Here is a 24,251-nt window from a genome sequence, read left to right as displayed (position 1 = left end):
CTTGTAGCGCAACGAAGATCCTCATAGGATGTCCCCTGGGCCAGGAACCAGTGTGGCAGTAGAGTACCCAGGCCAGGGTAACCCCTAAGTGCTCAAGGGTACTCACTTGAATTGGAGCAAAAAGTGAGTTGGGGTTTGATGTGTTGGTTGAAGAGTTAGATTCCATGATGTCCGATGGTGGTTCGTTTGGTTCCGGTGCTGTCGGCAACTGCAGCGAGGATTGAATGGCTCGCAGGCACACGGCAGCTCTCTTTTATGCAGAAGCAGGCTCCTCCTTCGGGGGGAGGGGTTGGTACCCCCTCTTTTCGCAATGACATAGTGCTTTCAGCCACACCTCCAAGACAATTTTGCCAACGATTAAAGCCACGGCCACGCCCAGTAGGCCCAAGATGTATGGCCACAGCAGGCTCAGAGCATCTAGCAGCCACTGTCCGACGATGTGGAGGCCTCCCTCTACAACGTTAGCAACGCCTTCCACGACGTCGGTAAGGGTGGTCACGATAGCTGAGCCCAAAGTCTCGAACCAATAACATTCATGTTGGTCAGATCCTTTTCCACATTTTTCCCAAATTTCCTTAGAGATTTGGCAGGTGAGATTGGAATACAAAAGGTTAGGCCCAACCCAATCAAACCCTGGGTCTGTGTGCCCATCACACAGATTCTTGCGGAAAGCATGTCCTTCGGCGATGGCCACCAGGGGATTTGGGATGAACGGAACTGGGAGACCCAGAATGCTCTTGCGCTTCTGGAGATGGTATCCCAGAATTGCATCGGTGCAGGTCTTTCCGCTCACTATAGCCCTCCGCCAAGTACCATTGATTTTGCGCCAAGTAACTTCAGAAGAGTGAGTGTCATACTCATCGGCATAATGTTGGTTGCAGTAGCTTTCCCAACCTTGGACCTCGTGGCAGGGTCTTCTGGCCAAACTGATGACACATTCAAAGACATGTCGTGTGTTGTTTTTACAAGTCATGCGCCAGGGTCTCGGGTTGACGTAGTTTTCAGGTCTCCAAAAAATTCCAGGCCAAATCGCGCGGTCCTTAGAATAAACTGTGGCGAGGTACTGGTACTTGATCCAATAATTGGTGGACTCACTAAGACATGGTATAACCCAGGCTTGAAGTTCTTCCTGTTGGAGTCCCCACCATTCCCATTCGCAATCTCGATAATAATCCTCATAGCAGGCTTGTAGAGCCCATTTAGCGGTAGGAAGGGTTTCGGGATCAGGGCAGTGATACTTCCATACGGAAAATAAAGTATGGCTTTCTTGTAAGAGGTCACATCGTGGTGAAGATAGGGTGTTCCTCCAATAAGTATCGTTGAGGCTGTCAAAAATCCTCTTGGCGACACACTTATCAATCTTTGCAAAATCACCCTTAGGAGCATGAAGAAGATCTTCAGGAGTTGGAAGGCGTTGGGTACGCAAGTTGGCAATGTGTAGCTCCTCTAATCCAGCAGGAGAGCGAACCGCCCCCTCTGGGAAGTCTCCCACAAAGAACGTTTGGTCCGTTGCTATATATGTCCATGGGAATGTGTTATTCAGCCAGACTTCAATTTCTGTACGTACTGTGCGTACAGAATGCCATAAATCCGTCCAGTATTCTTCTACAGCTGTTACAATGTAATTTTGGCCCCTGCATTTGACGAACTTATTCCAGAGGCAGGCATTCAACCACCTAAAGTGGTGCGTATAACAATGTTGTTGGTCAGCTTGGTACATAAACCGTGTCGGACCTTGTCGAATCAGGAAAGCCGTAATATTAGCCAAACTATTGTTGGGGGGCGGCCTCGTGACCCAGTCACGAAAGTCGTTTCGGGAGGTTCTTTTGATCCGCGCTCGCTCTGTGATGTTGGCATCTTCTCTGCAATTTAGGTGATAGTCTCCCCAAAACTCCCCTCGTGGGAGCCAGGTTCGACAGCCTGAGGACCTGTGCGGGGCCGGGTATATAACTTCGGTATCCCAGTATCCCTGTTCAGGTAAAAGTAGTAGCGACCGACAGGCCATATTGCAATGCCATTGTGGAAAGCCTCGATCCGGATGAATCCAATTGCATCTCACGGTCCGTCGCTCCTGGCGCTGTAGAACCCGTATCCAGCAGAGCGCTCCGGTGTCGAGGAAGTCATAGGCGTAGATCTCCCAGGTCCGATTCAAGAGGTCGTCTAGGGAGGAGTCGTTCAATTTGTAGGCTCGGCGTTCCACATACTTTTTGCCGTTGTCTTTGGCGAATAATGCGGTTCGATTCTGGGCAGAAGTTTCGTTGTCCCATGGCATAAAAATAGCCGTGGTGCTTGTATTCCAGCAGTTGAAGGTGGCATACTTGGAATGTCCATAAGTGACCTTTGTATGCGTAAGGTACCACGGTCCAACTCCGATGAAGTAGAAGATCGTAGCGAGAACAGCAGCAGCAAATAGCAGAGCAAGAAGCGTCAGCAGCCCTTTCAGGCAAAGGGATTTTCCTGTTATCGTAGTCGTTTTCCGTAGCAAAGGTTCGTTAGAGGTGTCCGAGTCGTCGTCAGTGTCAGAAGAGCTGTCCGAATCCGATGTTGAGTCCAGCCAACCCTGGTCTGTAGGCTTGCGCCTCATGCCGATAGCATCCATTCTGGCCAGATTAGTGATTCTCTGGGATCCGGTGCATCAGGCTTTGTACAAATTTTTCTCAAAGCCTTGATACAGCCTTGGTGAGCCGGGTTCTTTGCAACCCGTCTGGTGGCTCTTCTTTGTTGCAAGGCTGTAAATATAGGAGAGGGGTAGGGTAAGTCGGGCTCCAACCCCCTCCACACCCACTTCCAGTGGAACACCCTCCAATAGTGCGGCCGAGGAAACGGGCCTTGGGCGGTGCCGTTTTTCAACGCCTGGTCATACCAAGATTCGTGATTGTACCCTATTGGGGCGGGTACTGAGATGTAGGTGTATAAAGGTTGCCCATGCAAAGTTAGTCTGGTGCGGTACCCCCAGGTTGACGGGGTAAAAATCCTCTGGTGTGGTGGGTTGGGGTAGACCCTGTCTATTTCCAATTTCAATGGAAGCCTGGTGTTATTAAATATATAACATTCTGGATTCATTTCCCTCTTTACTATGGTTTTTGCCATACTTGGTGATGTGGTCCAAATAATCATGTCATTAAGTGAAATCTCACAATACAGTCCTTGCAGTGGTTCAAGGTAATGGGGACCCCACCTTATCCGTAGTTCGATCCCCTGTACCCTGTGATACACTGTATTAAAAGTCCATGGCAGAGATCTTGGGCTCATAGGTGAAATTGATGCATAATGGACCGTGTTATTGGACCCTCGTCCTTGCCAAGCAGGCGGTGCGGTGGGGATGAATAAATGTGGCTTCGTTGGAGGGGGTGACGTGTACTCTTCACTTTCCCCCACCTGTTTGGTGTTCTGAAAATCAGTGGGTCGAAGATATATGAGGTACTTGAGAAAATATGCTTCGGTGAGCGGATTGGAAGGAGTGAAATCTTCTCTTGGCATATCCAGGAGAATAGAGGTAGTAGGGAGTCTCAGGAACGGACCTTTATCTGACAGTCCCGACGAGACTCCAGCTCCTACTTTGAACATTTTAGTTACAAAAACCTTTGTACCTGTCCGTCTTGTGGGTTTTGATTGACGTTGGGACTTGACGACTCGTTTTCCCCCTTCCGGTTTATCCGTTAGTCTTGGTTCTTCTTCCTCCATGGAAATGCTGAAGCGAGCTTCTGCCAGGCGTGGGTCTTGGGTTTCTTCTTAGGAGGCTCCGGTTCGGTGTAGGACACGGTGGCGTAATTCTGCTCGTCTGGCACCACTTTGATGGCTGCTCCGACGGAGTAGATTCCTTTAAAGGGGACGGTGATCATGCGCACTGACAGCTGAATCTGGCAGGAGGTGCTAGGATCGGAGGGCGTACCCGCTCTGTGGGCCACTCCTCCCGGGTGTTGCAATACTCCATCCCGAAACTGGGACTCCGCTGTTATCCAGTACAGGCAAGACTTTTCCTTAGGTCTTACCGCATTGCTGCCCCACCCGTCCACCTCAGTGGTGTAGTAATACATATCTGAGCAGCGTACTCCATCTTCCCTTGGCACGTCCGGTAAATCCACCACAGGAATTGTGCAGTCATTGATGACTTCCAAAATCAGATGTGACCATGTGGTCAGCTCCCAGGGGCCTGTCCAACCCCCATTAATGGCTTGGTCTCTGGCATCATCTGGGAGTGCACTTAGCCCCTCAGCTGATGGTTGGTACGCGTGAGGACGATGTACCCGGAAGATCACAGGGGAGTGGCTGGTGTTCAATGGTGGAAATGACAGGGATGTTCCGGCAGCTTCATACGGCCAGGCAGCATGAACAGAATCCCACAGGACATCATGGGGCCCTTCTTCCCTCCTCCACACCCATGGATCCGCTTCTTCTGGGGTGTTTGGGGGAGCTGAAGGTCCTGGTAATATTATTGGTATGGGGCTCCCGTGATTTGGTTGTACTTGTCCATATGTTCTGTAATATCGCAGCGAGCTGTAAAACCTCGTCACCTGCCATCCCTCAGCCTGACCTGTCAAAGTCAGTTCTCCTCTCCCCAGCTGGTCTTCGCAAGTAGAACAGTGGTGGAGATCGTCCCCATCCCAGACGCAATAACAGCTTTTTGGTTCTTCATTCTGCCAGCTCCATTGGGTCTCCAACTGAAGTCGGGGCAGGTAACCTACCCGGCAGTTCCCACAGATGGTGTTGTTCAAAACCGTAACCGGAGAGACGCGGAGATGTTGTAGTATCTCTGCGGTGGCTCCTTGTTGCCTGGGTTTCTCACGGCCCGGTCCCTCCCAGGTGATGGGGAGCGGGTTGTTTACTAAACAAACCGGACAGCGACTTTTAGCTCTTGCCCATATCAGCATCTCTCGCTCCTCCGACAGGACTCCCTTTTTAGCCCAATCCAATTTCTTCAGGGCTCGTCCTGCCCAAATCCCTGAAGGTGTTCTTCTAATTATAACCACCCCTTTCACGGTGGCCAGTCCGATATAGGGTGGAATGGTACATGATTCACTGGCCATTTCACCGGCTTCTGTTTCACTTTAGTCAGGAACTGGCTTGAGCTGCTCAACTCCTTGAATCCCTTTTCTTTTCAGCAATACTGTGTTCCTATCCAGTACTTGCTTGACGATGTCAGTGGTCTCAAACTTGGGTTTTACTGCTGCATTTACAGGTTGCTCTCTTGCTTTGACCCACACGCGCTGTCCCTCTCGGAATGGCACTCTGGGCGTCGGCTTCTCCTTTTTGTCGCTGGAGCTCCGCCCCACTTCCTTCGTGGTGAACGGCCGTTGGTTGAGCTCCATTGCAGGGGCGGGCCTCTCGGCTCTGCTTCTGTCGTTCAGGGCCTGCCCTATTTCCACCGCCTGTGTGCTCCAACTGTTGGTGTTAGCATTTTTAGCTATCCAGCTTTTTACTAACCCTATGGCTCGTTCCACCACTCCGTTAGCTTGTGGGGTATAGGGTGGAGAGTAAACTCGCATTACTCCAAACTTCTGGCACCATTGGTCAACCTGTGAATTACGGAAATGAGTCCCATTATCCGTGCGCAGCTCTTTCGGGATTCCCAGGGCACTGCATACTTGTTCCAGCATGCCGACAACACTGTTGCCGTTTGCTTTCCTGGCTGCTTTTGTAGTTACAAACCCCGACATAGAATCCACCAGCACTAAGAGGTACTTCTCACCTCTTCTTCCTGTTATCCCCATGGGGCCTGCAACATCCATGCAGACTGAACCCCAGGGGACCGTGCTTTTGATGGATAACCCCTCCATCCGCTGCCCTCGGCGACCTGCGTTGTATTGTCCACATACTTCACAGTCCCTTAGCACGCGTTGGACTTGTTTCACCGGGATCCAAAGATCCTGCTCCTCCAGCTCCTTACGGGTAGGTCGTACGCCTGCATGTCCAAGGGCCTCATGCACGCTCCGCACGACCTCAACCACGTACTCCTCTGGGACCTCCCGTCCTCTGGGAGTGCTGTCCCACTTCTCGGTACCGACAAAGACGATCTTTCTTTGCTGGACATAACAGTCCACTTCATCATTCCCACGCCAATGAGCTCCCTCATGCGTGTGTGCTTTTTGATGCTCAACATCTATTTCCAGTTGTAGTTTTAGCTCAGCAATCTTTTTCCACAAGTCTCTGTGTGCCACTGGCTTGCCCTTCGCTGTCTCGAAACCATTTTCTTCCCAAATGGCCAAGTCTTCTCTAAGGGCTTGAGCGCAGTAGTAACTGTCGGTTACTAACCTGGCATTCTTGATTTTCCTTTTCACCAGCTCCAGCAATCCTTCCAGTACGGCCGTTACTTCTCCGGCTTGAGCACTACCGGGAGCTTTTCCTTTCTGACGGCATTTTTCCTTGCCGTCTTGCTTCAGAATAAATCCCCAGTATGCCGACTGGTCGGACCCCTTTCTGGATCCATCGGTGTAGATTGTCCATTCCGGTTGTTTTGGCTTCTCAGATGTCTCTGGCGGTTTCTTCTTACTGGTGGGTTGTGCTGGCCCAATCTCAATCTCCGGGTCCAGCAGGATGTCTTCCCATCTTCCCCACCGTGTGTTAGTTGCTTTAGTACTTTCCACGGTACCTTTTCTTAGATACTTATGAACTTGGCTCTGTGTGATGACTTTAACTGGTTGTCCTTGTGCTAGATCCTTCAGCACACCCCAGTAACGAGCTAACACCGCTAGCTCTTTCTCTTCCTGCGGATATTTCCTCTCAACAGAAGTCAGGGTGTAACTCCACAGGGTAACCAAGCCTCCATTTTCATTACTCACTTTGATCATGGCATCGTCATTTTCACAGCTGATTTCTGCCACCAGTCTTTCTGACAAACTTCTTGGCTCCAGTCTCACAGCTGCTTGAATGGCTTTTCTCAAGTCTTCCAGGTTCTGTTGATTCGCTGCTGTCCAAACCCAGGGTCTTTTTCCGTCCTTTTCGTCCTCCTCACTCTTTCTCAGGCATTTGTACAAAGGCTTGGCATACTTCTGATAATTGGGTACGTGGTCCCGGACGTAGTTGCATAGTCCTAATATTTTCTGTAAGTCATTCTCTGACTGAGGTGGTTGAATGTTCGTCAGCTTTTCTCTGTACCCGTCTGAGAGTCCCAAGTCCGACGTGACTTGGAAACCCAGATAATTCACTTGGAACTGTCCAAATTGACATTTCTTGAGGTTTAGCTTCAAGCCTGCCTTGGTGAGGTTTTCTACCACTTTTTGTAGTCTTTGTAGGTGTTCTTCTTCTGTGTCATCAGCAATAAAGACATCATCAATGTACACAGTTGCACCTACGTCCCCCAGTACTTCCATCACTGCTGACTGGAACACGTTTGGGGAGTTCTTGTATCCCTGGGGTAACCTTTGCCACACATAGCTCTTGCCTTTGTGGGTGAATGCAGTTTTACCTTGCGATTGTCTGGCGAGGCGTAGAGAGAAAAATCCATTGGCTAGGTCGATGCATGACTTGAACTTCTTGACTCGAAGAGTTTTCAGCGCTCCTTGGGGATTGATTAGACTGGCTCGGTTTGCTATTGTTCTCCGATTCAGGGCCTTGAAGTTGATAACTGGTCTCCAACCCCCCCCAGCCGATTCAGGTTTCTTCACCGCCTGGATGGGGCTGTTGGTGATCGGGTTGAGCTCCTCTCTGATGATTTCCATGGCGCTCAGCTCCTTCACTATCTTGTCCATCTCCTCGACTGCTCCCGGATTCAGCGGGTACTGCCGAACAGGTGGATGAACCCCACCTTCGATGTGATGAACAAACTTTGGACCCAAATCCCCACAATCGTTCTTGAACCGTACCACTTGTGCTGTAACGATGATCTCACGCAGCTTCTCTTTCCCAGCCGGGGAGAAGTCACTCTCTGCGATCTTCTGTTCTGTCACCGTCGGTATGTCAATCGGTTTGTACCAGTCCTGCTGTCCGGATCCGGTTTGGGTCGGGCCGACTTTCACCAACCTTGCTTTCAAGCTCGTCAGCCTTCGCTCTAGTCGGCGATGTGTGCCTTTCTTTTTACTGAGTTCATCTAAGTCTTTTACTGTGAGTAGATTGTAAGGACCTTTCACCCACACTACTCCTTTCCATGTCCCGTACGGCATTTCTTCTATTTTTCCATTAGCAAACTGAACCTTCAGGTGTCCTGCTGTTCCTAGGTCTTTGCGGGTCATAGACACCTCCGCTCCGGTGTCCACCAGGTAGGGTACTCCCTCCACTTTGGCGTAGATTTCGTCCCCTTCCCAGTAGGCATTTTCTAAAATGACCCGCGACCTGGACGCCATTACTTTGGTGACCCTCCGGCCCCGGCTTTACGGGACTCACGGAGGGCCGTCCTTTGTTCTGGGCTCAATTTCCTATATTCCTCATCCGTCAGGAACTGACCTTTCCCTGGCTGATTTTGTGAAGCCGGCGGGTTGGTCGGTCTTCCTTTTGGTCCTGGTGGTTTCTGCTGGAACGGTCGGTTTTGGAAGTTGGATGGTGGTGCTCCCTGTTGAAACGGCCGGCCCTGGAAGTTGGATGGCTGTGTGCCCTGCGGGAACGGCCTGTTCTGGAAGTTGGACGGCTGTCTGATGTTGACCCTTCCAGGTGGCTTGGTTGGTTGGCTAGCCTCCTTCTTCCTTTTGTCCTCGTAGTACTGCTGCTCCAGGTCAAATCCCTGCACTGCCACATCCATCTGGGCCACGGTTGTGCTTCTCACTGGTAGTTTCACAAACACAATCTCTCCTCTTCGTCCCTTTGTCACCTCACGCAGTACCTTCACATACCTCGCGGGAGAAACGGTTTGCTTTAGTGTGTGCCAAAGCGGTTCCAACCGGCTTCCTTTGTCCAGCCGTCCTCTAGCCCTCTTCACCTGGGACTCTTCGTCGTCCATGTCCTCCAACACTAATCTCTCATAGTTGGTCTGTGCTGACTCTGTTCCAACCATCGGGTCCGCAGTCACGCTGGTCAGCCACAACTTTTTGGCTCCTTCGTGGTTGGTGGTAGATAGCACAGTTGGCCAGACATCTTTCAGATACTCCTCATTATTTTCGTCTGCGTTTTTACTCCGAATTACCAGCCTTAGATTCTTTAGTTCTGCGTATGCATCTTGTCCGGTAGTAGTGGCCGGTGGCTGGGCTGACACTCCTTGTGGTTCCCGCGGGATCTGTGGCCCTGGCTCTGAAGACGTCGCCTGCGGCTCTTCTTCATCAGCCGACACCTCGTCCAGCTTCTGTCGAGTCTCCCTGGAGTACTTGTAGGCCGCTTTCTTCAGTCGTCGCAGCATCACATCATACATAATTCCCATGTATGCGTTCCTGAAGTTGGTGGTCAGGGAATAGTGTGCTGTCAGGGTAGAGCAGGATGGTGTCATCAGGATGTTAGCCCACTCTCCGACTGTCGCTTCTACCTCGAGCAGCACCTTGTCTCCCAGCCTGCTGGCCCATCCTGCTGGAATCTGGTACTCTGTCTGACCGACCTCTGGTACATACGTACGCCGTCCGTCTTTAGCTTGTACGGGGCCCCAGGTCACGTCTCTCGCCAGTCTCTCAGAAGAACCCTCGATGTCAAAGGTTTCTATTTCTTTCTTCTTTCCTCGGTGCTGTCCTGTTCGGAGTGTCTTATGCCCTGTCGGTGGTTGCTTTGGGTCGGAGAAGATGCTGCCGTGATCACTCTCTTCTTCTTCTTCTTCGGAATGTTCGATCTCCTGTTGCTCTTCTCCTTCCTCCGAGTCGCTGATGTCCTCATACTGTTGTTGTCTAAGAGGTTCCCTCCTGGGGGAGTTTAGCGGTTGAATCTTGGCTGGTTTCATCGGTCCTATTTCTCTCTGGACCGTCTGCTCATTCTTGACTCTGCCCGTGTTGGGTTGCCTCAGTTCACTGCTGCTTCCCTCGAATGAGAATTCTTTGACATATCTTGCGGCCTGGGACTCTGGCCCGACTGGTGCTTCCCTTAACCTTATCCTGAGTGGCTCCATAACTTTGGCCGTGCCGGTCTGGGTGGTGTTTGAAACTCCACTCTGGGGTATTTTTAAGGGATATTTCTTGATCTCCTTTGCTGGGTGGCTGATGCGGCATTGCTCCTCCATTTCAGTTGCCATTCGTACACCTTGCTCCGTACGGAGTCGATGCATACGGGGGTCAACCACCACCACCACCTCTTTGAACACAAAGAAATGACTGTTGGTCTTGGCTATGTTCACCACTCCGTTCTCTGTGACCGCCCTGGCGGTGTCTCCTGGCAAATCTGCCGATCTTAGTCCCTGCACGCTCACCATCACCCTTCTCATACTTTCATTGCTGGCAGTCACCAGGCCCCTTTCGAGTCCGTGCCACATCTTCTTCCGATACTCCTCCAGACTCTCTCCTTTCTTGTAAACATCAATTGGGACCAGGATTACGGCACCGTAAGGGAGACTGTATCCCTTCATTATCACCACGTCTCCTTTAGTTTTTACTCTACAGGAAGCTTCCAACACCTTTGAATCCTTTTTGTAATATTTCCCAGCCTGGTTTTTAAGGCTGCGTCGGAACTTTCGATTGTGGATCTTGTATTTGTCATTGGTGAACACAATCAGTCCGTCACCTTCAAGGTCCCATATTCCTCCAATAAACTGATAAATTATGAGCCCGGATTGCAGCCTTATGCTGATGGTTTCTGATGGTATTTTGGCCAGCTCTCGGGCCATCCTCCATACATCCGATTTCTGGGTCTTTTTCTTGGGGCGGCCGGGGTCCCACAGCTCCTCCTCCGATTCCTCCTCGTCCTCGTCAGAACTGCTGCCCGCTGGAGTCTCCGTAGGTGGCGGTGGCTGCCTTCTCTCCGTGCTGTGGACTCGGGGATGAAACCCGACCCCCCGATCCCGTTGAGGGGACCAGTCCCTGGCCGCTTGCTCCAACTGCTCCTTGGTGAAGCCGTCGATGAGCGATCCCTCATGATCTTCCTCTCCTGACTGTTCAGAGGGGATTTCGTCGTTTCGCGATGATCCCGGTAGAGCTGGGATGTTGTCGTCGTCGTCCGTCAGGTCTATCAGGTCCTGCGGAGCTTGCTTCGGCTGGTTTGTCGGTGTTGTGGCTCTGCTGGGCAGTTGAGAGGGGGCCTCAGCCACCTCCGATTCCGCTTTGTCTGGGGCCTGCTCTTTTCCTCGGGTCTCTTTGAAGGCCGAAAGTCTCTGCAGAACCTCGGCATATTCTTTGTATTTGCGCACCCCACTGGCGAGAGGGTTCACCAGGATCCCTTCGATGCCCGCTGCCAATGTAGCTGTCTTCACTAGGCTGTCATATTTCTCGGAGGGGCTGTAGACCATCCGCAGCTCACCAATCGTCCATCCTTCAAGGAGTTCAGCGAACCATTCCAGCCATTCTCTGATCTCCGATTTCTTGGTTACCTTTAACGGGCATTTAACGACTCCCAGTCGGTGACCATGTTTAAGCTGTGTGCAAAAGTATATCCGAGTCTGCACCAGGTACTTCATTAAGTTCCGTGCCATGTCCTCTTTGATGGTGTAGTGAGATTCAAAGAAAACCCTCCTAATTACCTCAATCCAGGAATCCAATCCATCACCGAGTAATATCAACGATACAGGCAATTGTGATAATGTGGATTGGGAAAGATGGGATTGATGACTCTCTCCATCCCGGCTGATGTTGCTTGCCTCTTGTCCCTTTGCTGGCTCTTGCAGGGGATCCAGTTCCCCCCTTTCTTCTTCATTCATTGTTGTCTTTGTCTTCGAGTTGCCTATTCCCCAAAGCCTCTCTTTGCGCTCTCGAGTAGGGATGGGTCCAGGCTGTGTTGGCTACTGGCTTCACTGTCTGGATACTATCACTTATCCTCAGTAGAAGCTGTCCCTCACCTGCATGCTATACAGTTACTGCAAGGGTTGTGACTGACGGCCTTATCAGTCACCGTTAACTCTATTCCCTCAGAGTTAACCATCCAAGTGAGCTATTCAGAATCATACTTCTGTTTTTACTGACTTGGTTTATTAGGGCCCGCCTACTTGGCTCCGCCCCACGTTGGGCGCCATGTCCGTTATCCTGCAATAGCTAGCCCCGCCCACTTCATCACAACCCTCCGGGGCTGACTACTGACCAGTTCTCTGTCTAACAGGTCCGGAAAATCTCTAAGACCTGGGTATTACCCTAAAAGAGATCTATAAGAGATAATCTATTTAAACTGGTGTCGAAAGCGATTCGTCTAGCTCTAACTACCTCCAATCCAGAAGTTACGACCCTTTTCAGTTAAGAAACAGTCAGCTGAGTAGCCCTCACAGCTGCGTAATTCCAATAACCACTCCTGTTAACGGTAGCTCGCTTTCTAAAATATAACTTGCTCTTGGAACCGGCTAGATTAAATTTAGTGACTTGGATGTAAGTCCCTGGGTCATTATTTTACTCTCGCCAAAGGAAATTATGAAGCCTCCTCTTTACTAGAACCATGTACCTTAGTTTTACCTTTATTAAAAGAACTAAAAAATGATTAAATGACTCAATTAATTCCAATGTCCACCAACCTCATTAGAATTTTAGAGTAAGAATTTATTAAGCAAGCTTAAGCAGGGATATGTGACATACAAATCAATAATCAATTGTATACAAGTCAAGAGCAATGTAATAAGATCAACATGTATAATCATACCCTCCTGTCTCTTTCCCTAACCTATGTCACAGATTCTGAGATAGCTTTTTAGGAAGCGAGTTCAACTCATACCCAGTTGGTGGTGGATCTTTAGCAACAGGAACGTCCGAAAACCTTGGTCTGAATCTTTGTCCTTTGTGTGGAAAATCCTCTTTAGAATAGAAGCAAAGTAGAGAGGGTTCAATTGTTTTGAAAACCCAACTCTTTTATCCCTACGGGACCTTTGTCCTTTCTCCAAGTCTGTTGCAATGTTTGGGTTGAGGCAAGACCGACGATCGAATCAGAAACCCGGGTTGGACGATTGGAACTTGTCTCCCTTTGGCGGCACGAAGCTTCAGCTTTTCCCGTGGCTTCAGGGTGTGGTCTGCTGTTGTTTCCTTGATCTGCTTCTTCGTGTTAGCTCTACTTCGGTGCCGCAGACAAAGAACAAGAACTTCTCCTTTTCCGTCTGCTTATATACAGTTCTCTGCCATATATGTGTATGGGGAGTGTTAGTTTACGTGGTTTCGGCCCCTCCTGTCTGCTGGCTGGGATGGAAAGTACCGTCCTTTCCTCAGCGTTGTTCTTAGCCAACCATACCGCCCCACCCATCCTGTGCATCTGGCCATCTGTTCAGAACTGCTTGCGACAGCAGGAACTCACAAGTTCCCCTTCTGCTTTTTCCCTTTTTCTTTTCAACATTAAAACCTATGTGCTTTCCTCTGATTAACTTTTAAACACAGTCAAATATTAAAAACTATGTGCTGATTTCCATTAAGCATTAATCATAAGCATTAATCACCTCTTTCACTTATTATAAATCATCAAACCTTAATCATTTCATTGTTGTCATGTTATTACAGATCATGATTCGTACACTTCAGAATCATTCAGTGAATCATTCAGTGATTACTTACATACAGTCATTTTACCTATTGTATTCATCCATGTTCAACTTAATCATTATCAAAACACTCAATCATTATAAATCAAAACACAAGATTGCTTTATTTCCTTCAGGCTTTCATGCACCTTTTTCTGTGTGTACCTGGATAGATCTCAAACCTCATACCAGTTTTCTTGACAAAAACCATACAACGAAGGCGAGTTTTTAAAACAGTGTTTTGTAGATTTAATTGACCTTTTGGCTCCAGATAACAAACAACTCAAAGATTCCATCACTGATCTCCAGATGTCACGACACACAGTTGAAACCAGAATATCAGACATAAATAATGCGCTTGAATCTGATCTACATGCAGACCTGAACGCATGTGCTTATTTTAGTGTAGCATTAGACGAGTCATGCGACATACAGGACAAGCCACAGTTGGCAATATTTGTACGAATGATTTCTGAGGACTGCGTGGTGAAAGAAGAGCTTCTCGATATTGTCCCATTAAAAGACAGAACTCGCGGCACTGACGTAAAAGAAGCAATGATGGAAGTATTCAAAACAGCGAATATGTCTTTAGAAAAACTCACCGCAATAGCCACGGATGGAGCGCCATCGATGATTGGTTCTGTGAACGGCCTTGTGGGCCTTTGTAAGGGTGATGACCTCTTCCCCGATTTTTGGAATTTTCACTGCATCATCCACCGGGAGCAACTCGTGTCTAAAACACTGAATTTAGACCACGTCATGAAACCTATGATGGAGATTGTGAACTACATCCGCACGCATGCCCTTACTCACCGACAGTTCAAAAATCTCATTGCTGACCTAGACGGAGACTTGCCAGGTGACTTGCCACTGCACTGCGCTGTAAGATGGCTCTCAAGAGGTAAAGTGGTTTCACGCTTTTTGGAGCTTTTGGAACCAGTAAAATTGTTTATGGCAGAAAAGAACAAAAGTTACCCTCAGCTCTCAGACCCCAAATGGCTTATGGATTTGGCTTTCTTAGTGGACATGCTTTCACACTTGGACAAACTAAACCTGGACCTGCAGGGGAAATTAAAAACTCTTCCTGATCTGACACAAAGTGTATTCTCCTTTGTTAACAAGGTGAAGCTGTTCAAAGTGCACATTCAAAATGGCAATCTGTCCCATTTTCCTTCATTGCGCAGTGCCCAGCAGAAGGCTGGCATTAGAATGAATATGGGTCAGTACGTGAAAATGCTTGCGCGACTGTACGGGAGCATTACTTCGCGTTTTGAGGACCTGCAGCAGAAAAGACCACAGATCGCTCTTCTCATTGACCCTTTTAATGCAGAGGCAGACTGCCTCAAATCCCCGCTTGTCACTGATGAGGCAGCAAGTGAACTGGAGATGATTGAGCTACGCGAGGATGACAGACTGAAATCTCTTTTGAAAGAAGGCCCTGTTGCGTTTTGGAGAGTTGTGCCAACTGAAAAATACCCGTGTGTAAAAAGAGCCGCCCTCAAACTGCTGTCGATGTTCTCCTCAACATATGTCTGCGAATCCCTGTTTTCTACCTTGAAACACGTGAAGTCCAAGCATCGGTCCGTTCTGACTGACACTCACGTAAAGGAACTGCTCCGAGTGGCTACAACTGAATACCAACCTGATTTGCAGAGGATTACTAGAAACAAGAGATGCCAGAAATCCCACTGAGATTATCACCCCATCACCTCCAGCAAGGTAAGAAACTCTGTGATGTAGTTTGAAAAAAATACCATCTGACTAAACATGCCTGTGTGAATATTTCAATATTGATCAATTTACATTATACAGGCCCTATCTATGTATCTGAAGTGTGTTCATTAGTTGCGTGTGTCAGAGCGAGGGATAGAGAGAGCAGTGCCTGTGTGTGTGTGGAGAGGGGGGTGTCTGACCTCCAGGGTAGTTGCTGTATTACCTCTGGCTAAGCTGCATTTGATGTGTGTGTTGAGGGTGGACACTTGAGGGTTATGTTGTAAGAAGAGGAGTGTGTTATTAGAAAAATATATGGTTTTAATTATGTGTGTTTGTGTGCGCATGTGTGTGTGTCTGTCTTGGCAGGTCAGCGCGTGGTGTGGCTCTTGGACTTTCACAGTTAAAGATTTCGGCTCTTTGTGTCTAACTTGTTCGCCACCCCTGGCTTAGACTGTTTCCAGAAGCAGCAGAAACCCAAATGGCAGTATAAAACCTATCAAAATGTGAATTTTGTGTAATGGGTTTTTAAAAGTGAGTTTTTAGAGGGAGGCAGGCTGGTAACAAAATCGAGCGCAACATGGGACCAAGGACATCCAGGAACGGGTAAGGGCTGCAAGAGACCACTAGGAGGTTGATGGAGAGACTTGTTTTTAGCACAGGTGGGACAGGCTGAAACATACTCCCTCACATCCTTATGAAGGGATGGCCACCAGAAGGAACACCTGATTAATGGTGTGGTGCCAGGATGTTTTTTCTTCTAAAATTTGATTTTGGAAGAGATTCAAGGAGGAACAAAATATTGCAAAATTTCTTGCAAATACTTTTAAAGAAGCACCAAAACCATGTAATTTTGATTGCAAAAAAAATGACAAAAACAATCACAAATTCCTGATGGGATTGATAAATAATTTTGACTCTGTGTGGATTAGAGATAAATTCTCACATATGCACCTAATTTTTGTTTTGTTGGTATCAGATCACTCAATGTTTCTCTTGACCAGAGTCCATATGGCACCTCTTCTTCTAACCACATGCAGCATCTGCTACACAACAAGACATGATTCTTTATTTTTACTCTCTAAAATTCATAAAGAATTTGAATGGTACTGCGAGTCCTCACTAACAGCTTGAAGGGGCGTTGGAGGGATTTAGTCTCTGTCAACAGCTGACATGGAGAACGCTCTTGCTCATTCTTTTACTATTACTCGCTCTGATTCTCCTTCTGCTAGGCTGTTAATTAATACCAAGAGATTTCAGTCTGACACCCGTGGTCTGCTTGGGTTACACCAGTGGTGAACATTTAGCTTGACTCTAGTCGATGTGGTTTCTAACTCTCTGCTATGCTGTTTAGCTAATGACCACATTGTGTTGTTTGGAAAGGATTCTGAGGCTGGTGGTTAGAACTCAATGTGTAAGAGATGTTACTCCAGGGGATTTCTCAGCCACATCCCACTTTTCAGTTTGAAGATGGCAGCCCTGTAGCTGTGAGCTACAACTAAGTCATGGGTAAGCTGGGGTTATTCAACATATTTTTAGTAACTTAAGGCTTCTACAGCCACTCCCACTCTAGCCCCTTACAATTGTGCTATACAAAATGTAATTATTATATATAATTAATATAATTATATGTATTATATTAAATACATATAATTTATGGTTTTGATAGGACTTGATCCTTAACCAAAGGGTCATCCATTAGACCCACGGTAGCCCAGAAGGATCAAGGAAATGCTGAAACCACCATACAACAAATAGCCAAAAAATCAAAAGCCACAGCACAAAAACAAAAGGTAAGGTAGGAAAGGTAATTTTATTTATGTAGCACATTTTCAGCAGCAAGGCAGTTCAAAGAGCTTTACATGAATTAGAAGGAAATACAAACAACAAAAAAGCCACAATAAGACAGAAGCCACAGAACAGCAAAAACCCACAATGTACAACAAGTCACACCAGAAATTATACTAAAGTGGGAGTTTTACAAAGAAGTTGCAGTAACGTCCTTTTAGGCTTTTGTTGTTGTATTGTGGTTTTTTCATGTTGTTGACCTTCTGGGCCACTGTATAGACACACACAAAAACATTTTTACATATACTGTCATACCTCACAAGACAATACGACAGAGCTTTCAATTCTGTACTTCTGATTTAGTCACTAAAATTCCCCTCAGCACTGCTAAAACCATGTTTTTAGTCCTGTTAAAACTGCATTATTACCGAACAGGAGTCTGCTGATTCCTTATCACAATGATGCGAGAACTAAATCTTACTCTAAATAACTGACCTCACTAACATGTACCTGACCTCAATACTTGAATATCAGTGGGTTTTTTTCCTGCAGTGAGAAGAAAGATTAGACTTCACTATCCATGTTTGTTCTCCTCTGATGCATTTCTTTGACACATGGAGCCTGGAGAGAGAGAGAGTCAGAGAAGCCTGCTGGGAACCAATAAGCTTCTCCTGTCAACAGAAATTTGTTTCCTCCCTGAGGGAGCCAGTGACGAGATAGATGGGGTTCACATGAAGGATTTGGTAGTGAGAAAATGGAAGGGAATGTTGGATTTGTTACATAATAATGTGTGTTATCTGTCTAACCCTAAAGAGCAAGGTGAGGTGGGACATCAATGGACAGGCTGTTCCTGAGAGGAGACAGTCAGACCAAGTCCTCGTGGTTGGATCAGGCTGTCCGAGGGGTTTCTATCTCACATCATGTACATGTTAACACCATGCCCAGTGTAACGTCACTGTTTGCATAAGTCAGTTTTTCTTTTCAACAGCCTTTTTCTGAGACATATTGTCTATTACTAGGTTGTTCTGATTTATTTTCTCTGCTACTCCATAATCCTCTCTAGGGATGTATCATAGGTCATCCAGCAAAGTTACTTTTGAAGCCTATGAAACAGGACATCATCATCACCTCAATGTGCCAACAATTAACCTCAGCCAGCCTCCCTGTGTATTCGTCCTTATTTGGCCTTGTAGAGACCTGATACGATGCTAAAACCCTCCCTTGGCTGGATGTGTAAAATTACACAGCTCATTATCATCCACACTGTTGGTAAAGTTAGATGGTGAACAAGTGCTTCGTGCTTCAGCGCAGTGGGAATGTTAGCAGAATTAACTTGGTAAGTGATAAACACGTGTTTTAAATAAGGACAGTCGTGGGATGAGGTCATGCAGCAACCCCCTTGGCCTTTCCACATCTGCGGTGTCCGTTTTCACCACTCACCTGAGACTTGCAGCCAAAGGCACATTTCATCTTCTGCCTCCAGAGACATACTTGTGCAGTGACATTTTGTCTGTGGAAATCAGGCAGTGGGCTTATTTTAGCTTAAATGGGATCTGGTTTTACTTGTCTTTGTTGACTTTAAATGGCAACTAAATTAAAGCCATCTGGAGTCCAACAAACACCCACACACACAGCCGGCGATCACCCGCTCTGATGTTTTAAACAAATTTAGTCTGTGTTGCATTACTGATTGATTCCAGGCATCTTGCTTTCATCACCTGGTTCAGTTAACCAGCTGACTCAGACCCTCTAGCTTTGTGTTTGTCACCTTCTCACCTTTGAAAATTGTCCAAATGTATAAATTTCATTAAGCAAATTTATTACAATCATAAAAAATCTATCACTTTGATACAATTTATATTAAAAACTGATATGCAATCTCTTTACTGCAACTGCTTCTGAAGTATTGAGAGCAATATGTTCATTATTGCTGTAGCTGTAATAATATGCATGATATTTGTTATTTGTTTTGATTTGGATTCACTTACTCACATATTATAGGGGTATTTTCCCACTACATAGTTCCATTTTATAGCACAATCAAGTAATTATATTGGCTTCAGTTGTTATAAAAATGCAATATGCACTGAACAGAAATATAAATGCCCCATGTCAAATATAAGAGTTTTATGTTCATTTAGGTTTCACAATATACGTATAGAGAAACTCAAAATACATTTTCAGTAATTACAGATCTTCATATTTTGTATTTTGTGAAACACACTCATTTTAATACAGATGAAAAACCTCTTCTCTCTAGCAGCAAAAACCTTCTATCGAAAAACATGTTTTTTTTTGTTTTTTTAAATTGCCATGTTTCCATTATGTAAATTTAGTTTTGAAATTCCAATTCCTGTAATTATATGGTCAGTGGAACACAGCTAGTGTGTTTTAGATGAAGATTATGCTAGCTATCATTCACTCCGGCCTGTGAGCTTTACTTTTACAGCTTGCTCTGATGTTTTTTTCCATCTGTTCTCTTGCTTTTGCGTAACAGTGTAGTTTTTATCTCTGTAAACTAAATGTTTCTTTCCTGGAAGCTCCATGAAATGAACTAGAGCAGTGGTTCCCAAAGATTTTCTTCTGGGTCTTTAGGCGCACCCCCAAAAAAGAAAAAAAAATCAACTGCTCACACACATTGTTCAACCAGACATAAACCTATACACATATTTAATTTTCAAACTCCACTGAAGTTTATTTCCCACTTCAGGTTGCAGCAAAACAAACTTCAAACCATCTTTACAGTCAAACACTTTTGTGTAATGTTTTTTGTTCTATACTGTAGAATGGTATTCTTTGCAGTCATTGTTATTTTAAACATGTTTCTTTTTTTAATTTGTAACAATATTTAACTTCGCTATCAATACATTTAAAAAAAAAAGCGTCTGTGCAACATGGGGTTAAATCATGAACAGCTCCCTGAGAGGAAAGGAAATGAAAATAAAGGTTTGTTGTGAAAAAATGACTTTAATCCTCCATCTTTTCAGTGGCTGGGTGAGCCTGCTTGTTGCTGCAGATCTTCTCAAATCTGAGTTGCAGTTGTGACACGGCGCACCCCACACTTTGGGAACCACTGAACTAGAGGAATAAATATCAAGGTGGATATTTGGCTCAAGTCCTCTGCTGTCTTTTGTGTTTTTTACTCATTTGTTTGTGCCACCTGCATTCATTCAATACCTGTTTATGGGACTGTCTTGTTCTTTCTCTAATTAACCTCATGTCTTTTGTTTTGGCCTTCGTATTGTGTGGATCCTGCTCTTTATATCCAGTATAGAAGGTATTTGTATACACGTGTTGAAAATTTTGCTGGTTGACGGAAAAATATGGTGACATACACGTCATTTGCAGACTCTTCCTGAGCTGAACCAAATGAGTGAGTCACTTTGTTTAGTAACACTTTATGTTATGTTTGATTTAAGCCACATGAAGCTCACAGGCAGAAAGCAGAACATTACTTGGCAGTCTTCTCCAAAATTTCCTGGCATGAAAAACATCTCTGTGACAGAGCGGAGCTGGAAAACAACTCTGGTGGTTTTCATGGTCACAGTCTCAGTCTCAATTCGACCACAATCTCTCGTGTAGAATTACTTGGCATTTGTCAGCTTTAATTGGTTGAAAGTGCTCTGCTGTGTGTATTAAGTGTTCAGGATCTAAATCCATGTGCGGTTGTCTGATCTGAAGGGAAAAGTAATCTTTCTGGTGATTGGCATAGACCAGGGGTGTCAAACTCAAATACACAGTGGGCCAAAATTTTAAATTGAACAAAGCCGCGGGCCAAGGTTGAACAAATGAATCTTTTAATATGGACCCAAACAAGTTTTGATTTAACAATAAATATTGAACAAGCAAGGCTTATATAACTAAAAAGTGCAGGCGTGCAAAATTGAGTTGCTAAAAATAATAATACAACATATGAATGGCATATTAAATAAAATTTAAATAAAAATTGAATGCCTCCTTTCTGAGGTAAATGTCAAAATTAGCTTCGTACACAGGCTAATACATTTGAAAAGAAAATAACATAACAACTATGAATAAATCATTAAATAAACTATGAATAAACCATTCAGGCCTTGGAGTAACAAGAAAAGGTGCATAGAAAACTTATTTATTGCTCATTTTGCGACACACTGATCTACTCTGATGCGGCCAAGCCAGATACCTGGCATCTTTTCTTGGATGCCAGTTCATCAATGTCGGGGCTCAGAGTTTGAGCTGAGGAAACCTTCAATATCGAACAAGGATGTTCATAAGATAAGATAAGATTTATTGTCATTGTCATCAAAGATGTTCATCAGTCAGAGGTCTCCTGTGAGACGTTTTCGTCATCTTCATTGAGGAGAAAAGTTGCTCACATACATATGTAAACAGATATTCTGTCTCCCACCTGTCCAGAAAAGTTCTATTTTCTGCCTTTCTTTTCGCCATTTTTTGGTAGGGTAACACAGTGACAGCTGTAGTTTGAGGTCGCAGTGTGGTTTGGGGGAGAGGCATGGGGATGCGGGGTGCACCGGGGCTTTCACCGAAGGAGTGTGCAAGAAGACGGATCACCACCTTCCTAATACATCCATGTCCGCTACCATAAGTGCTACTGACACAGAGGAGGAGGCGTGTCTGCCTCTGTCCTGATTGACATGCCAAAAAAACAGCAGAGCATTATGGGATTTGTAGTATAAGTGGTGAATGCGGCGTCACAGCATTGCCACTGTATAATACCGGCGGGCCGGCTCTAATATTAATTTGAAATTGCCTCGCGGGCCAAATATAATTACACTGCGGGCCAAATTTGGCCCGCGGGCCAGAGTTTGACACCTATGGCATAGACCCTCAGTAGTGATGGCAGCATAGGCTAAGATGTTGCTTGAACTTAGACATTGAGCTTTGCATGGACACAATAGTCAGAGCAATGACCTCTGTGCAGTGTGACAACTCCAGAAACAAGAGTTTCTGTGCTGCTCAAACCTGTCAGCCCTTGGAGTGCTGTAGTGGCGCAGAGGTTAAGCACAACCCACACATGGAACCCTTAGTCCTCGACACGGCCGTCGCTGGTTCGACTCCCAGCCTGGCGACCTTTGCCGCATGTCTTCTCCCTTCTTTCATTACCTGCTTTCCTGTCAATTCACTATCAAATAAAGGCCACTAGAGGCAAAGAAACCTAAAAGAAAAAAAAGCCCAAACCTGTCGGCCCTACGTGGTGTGGGTGTTTCAATCTGGGCCTGAGCCCATGATGTTACACGTCTGTGTTTTGACCAGATATGAGGACAGGGGCGCCACGATAATCCCAATAAAACCAGGGCCAGTACACACTCACTCATTCAGACATACAGCGAGAACCTTAAAAAGAGATCAGATGCGTGTATGAGCCTGCATGAAGGTGCTGATGTGATTATATCTTTGGGCTGGGCTTCACTGAGGCCAGCATTCCAAACTATTTGATTCAGTGTTCCAGCAACTTATAAAAGGGATTTCTGTGCTCATTAGTGAAAACATCTTGGTTCTGCTGATTGATTTTTCTCTCCAGAACTTTTTCCTGATGTTGGATGGGTAGATGCATGAATGGATCAATGGAAGAGAAATGCATCCAATATGCAAATTCCTCTCTCTGGTGTAAAAGCAAGATTTCCATCACTTTCTTAGAAAACATGTTGAATTTAATTTGGTTTCATAAAATTTGCGATAACTAATAATAAAATCTCAATTGACATGTTATTGTTTCATCTGGAAATTTTGTGTATGTGCAAAACACTAGAGCGCAAAAAGACCCTTGTTTTACTTGCGATCCATCGCTGTGTAGATCAATTACGGAACATTAACAAAATGAAACCTGGAGATGTATGTATTATTATTTTACTGCAGTGCACCACAGCAAAGGGCAAATAACGCATAAAACCATTGAAGAACAACTCAGAACCACACATAATCTTCTTTTTATTTCAATTAGTCTTGGCTTCGCAACACACATTTGCCATAGCAACTGACTGAGAACATTCTGATACACCAGGAGTGTATCAGAATTCAACACCAAAAAACACACAAGCATACAAAGAAGAGAATATTCAGGCTTCAATATTTATGGTTTTGCGATTAGTAATAAGTTGTTGTACAAACACAGTGTTGGTTGATTAACTAATTTGAACACCTGCTCTACTGATCATCTGTCAGAGTTGATATGTGGGTCGCCTATTATTTTTTACTGAAATCGAAACACACCGAATTCTGCATTAGTTATGCTAGCATGACTTTGAGGTTGTCAAAGTCATGCTAGCATAACTGATCTACTTCCCTCTCCCTCACAATTTTTTTTAATTAAAACTTTTCAGACCTGTGACATGTGATACATTTACTTTACCACCTAGTTGTAGGGTTGACAATTCACCCTGTGTCCCTTTCTCCCATTGTCAACCGTCCTCTTTGAAAGGTCGACAACGTCCCGGGTTGAGGTCAGCAGCACACCATCCCCACTATAAACAGTGTTTTTGCCATACTGCTTCCCCATCCTGAGATGCCAGATAGTGGACCAGAATCACCTCAAAGCCATGCAGAAGTCTTTCTCCATGACCTCTCCAAACTTCTCCCACACCCAAGTTTTTTCCTCAGCAACCACTTGAGCTGCATGCTGCTTGGACTGCCTGTATCCATCAGCTGCTTCTGGAGTCCCACAGACCAAAAAGGCCCAATAGGACTCCTTCTTCAGCCTGACAGCATCTCTCACCGATGGCGTCCACTAACGGGTTCGAGGTTTGCCGCCGCGACAGGCACCGACAACCTTGCGGCCGCAGTTCCGATATGGAGGCATGGAACATGGTCCACTCAGACTCAGTTTCCTCCTCTTCCCCCAGAACGTGTTCAAAGTTCTCCCAGAGATAGGAGTTAAAGCTCCATCTCACAGGACTGCCAGATGTTCCCAGCAGACCCTCACAACACATTTGGGCCTGCCTGCTCTGACCGGCATCCTCCCCCACCACCGGAGCCAACTCACCACCAGCTAGTGGTCAGTGGACAGCTGCGCACCTCTCTTCACCCGAGTGTCCAAGACAGATCTGGCTGCAGATCCGATGAGACAACAACAAAAGTCGATCATCAGACTGCAGCCTAGGGTGTCCTGGTGCCAAGTGCACATATGGACACCCTTATGCCTGAACATGGTGTTCGTTATGGACAATCCATATAAAGTCCAACAACAAAACACCACTCGAGTTCAGTTTGGTTGGGGCTGTTCCTCCCAAACATGCCCCTCCAGGTCTCACTGTCATTGCCTGAAAACTGAACAATAGAACAA

General features: G+C 46.1%; 2 protein-coding genes across 4 annotated transcripts in view; both read left to right on the top strand.

Annotated features, from left to right (window-relative positions):
* Positions 1 to 24,251, top strand: part of LOC114149625 (sorting nexin-19) — a 70,985-nt gene that overhangs the window by 33,423 nt on the left and 13,311 nt on the right. Inside the window, exon 12 of one of the 3 annotated variants that reach the window (XM_028025640.1) lies at positions 19,960 to 20,864. The exons of the other annotated variants lie outside the window; for them this stretch is intronic. Within the exon in view, the coding sequence (XP_027881441.1) occupies positions 19,960 to 20,017 (58 nt within the window). The 3' untranslated portion in view covers positions 20,018 to 20,864. Of the gene's footprint in view, positions 1 to 19,959; positions 20,865 to 24,251 lie in introns of those variants that run through there. 3 annotated transcript variants of the gene reach the window in all.
* LOC114149646 (general transcription factor II-I repeat domain-containing protein 2A-like) lies at positions 13,741 to 15,634 on the top strand. The gene is made up of 2 exons (XM_028025673.1): positions 13,741 to 15,193; positions 15,554 to 15,634. The coding sequence occupies exon 1, from the start codon at positions 13,784 to 13,786 to the stop codon at positions 15,164 to 15,166; it is 1,383 nt and encodes a 460-aa protein (XP_027881474.1). The 5' UTR covers positions 13,741 to 13,783; the 3' UTR covers positions 15,167 to 15,193; positions 15,554 to 15,634.

This window comes from Xiphophorus couchianus, chromosome 8 (assembly GCF_001444195.1).
Source record: "Xiphophorus couchianus chromosome 8, X_couchianus-1.0, whole genome shotgun sequence".
Classification (NCBI taxonomy): domain Eukaryota; kingdom Metazoa; phylum Chordata; class Actinopteri; order Cyprinodontiformes; family Poeciliidae; genus Xiphophorus; species Xiphophorus couchianus.
Note: the sequence above shows the minus strand (reverse complement) of the source record. Positions and strands in the feature narration are given on the sequence as shown.

Excerpts from the sequence above, each read along its gene's own strand:
- LOC114149646 (XM_028025673.1), top strand. The coding sequence starts at position 13,784 with ATGTCACGACACACAGTTGAAACCAGAATATCAGACATAAATAATGCG.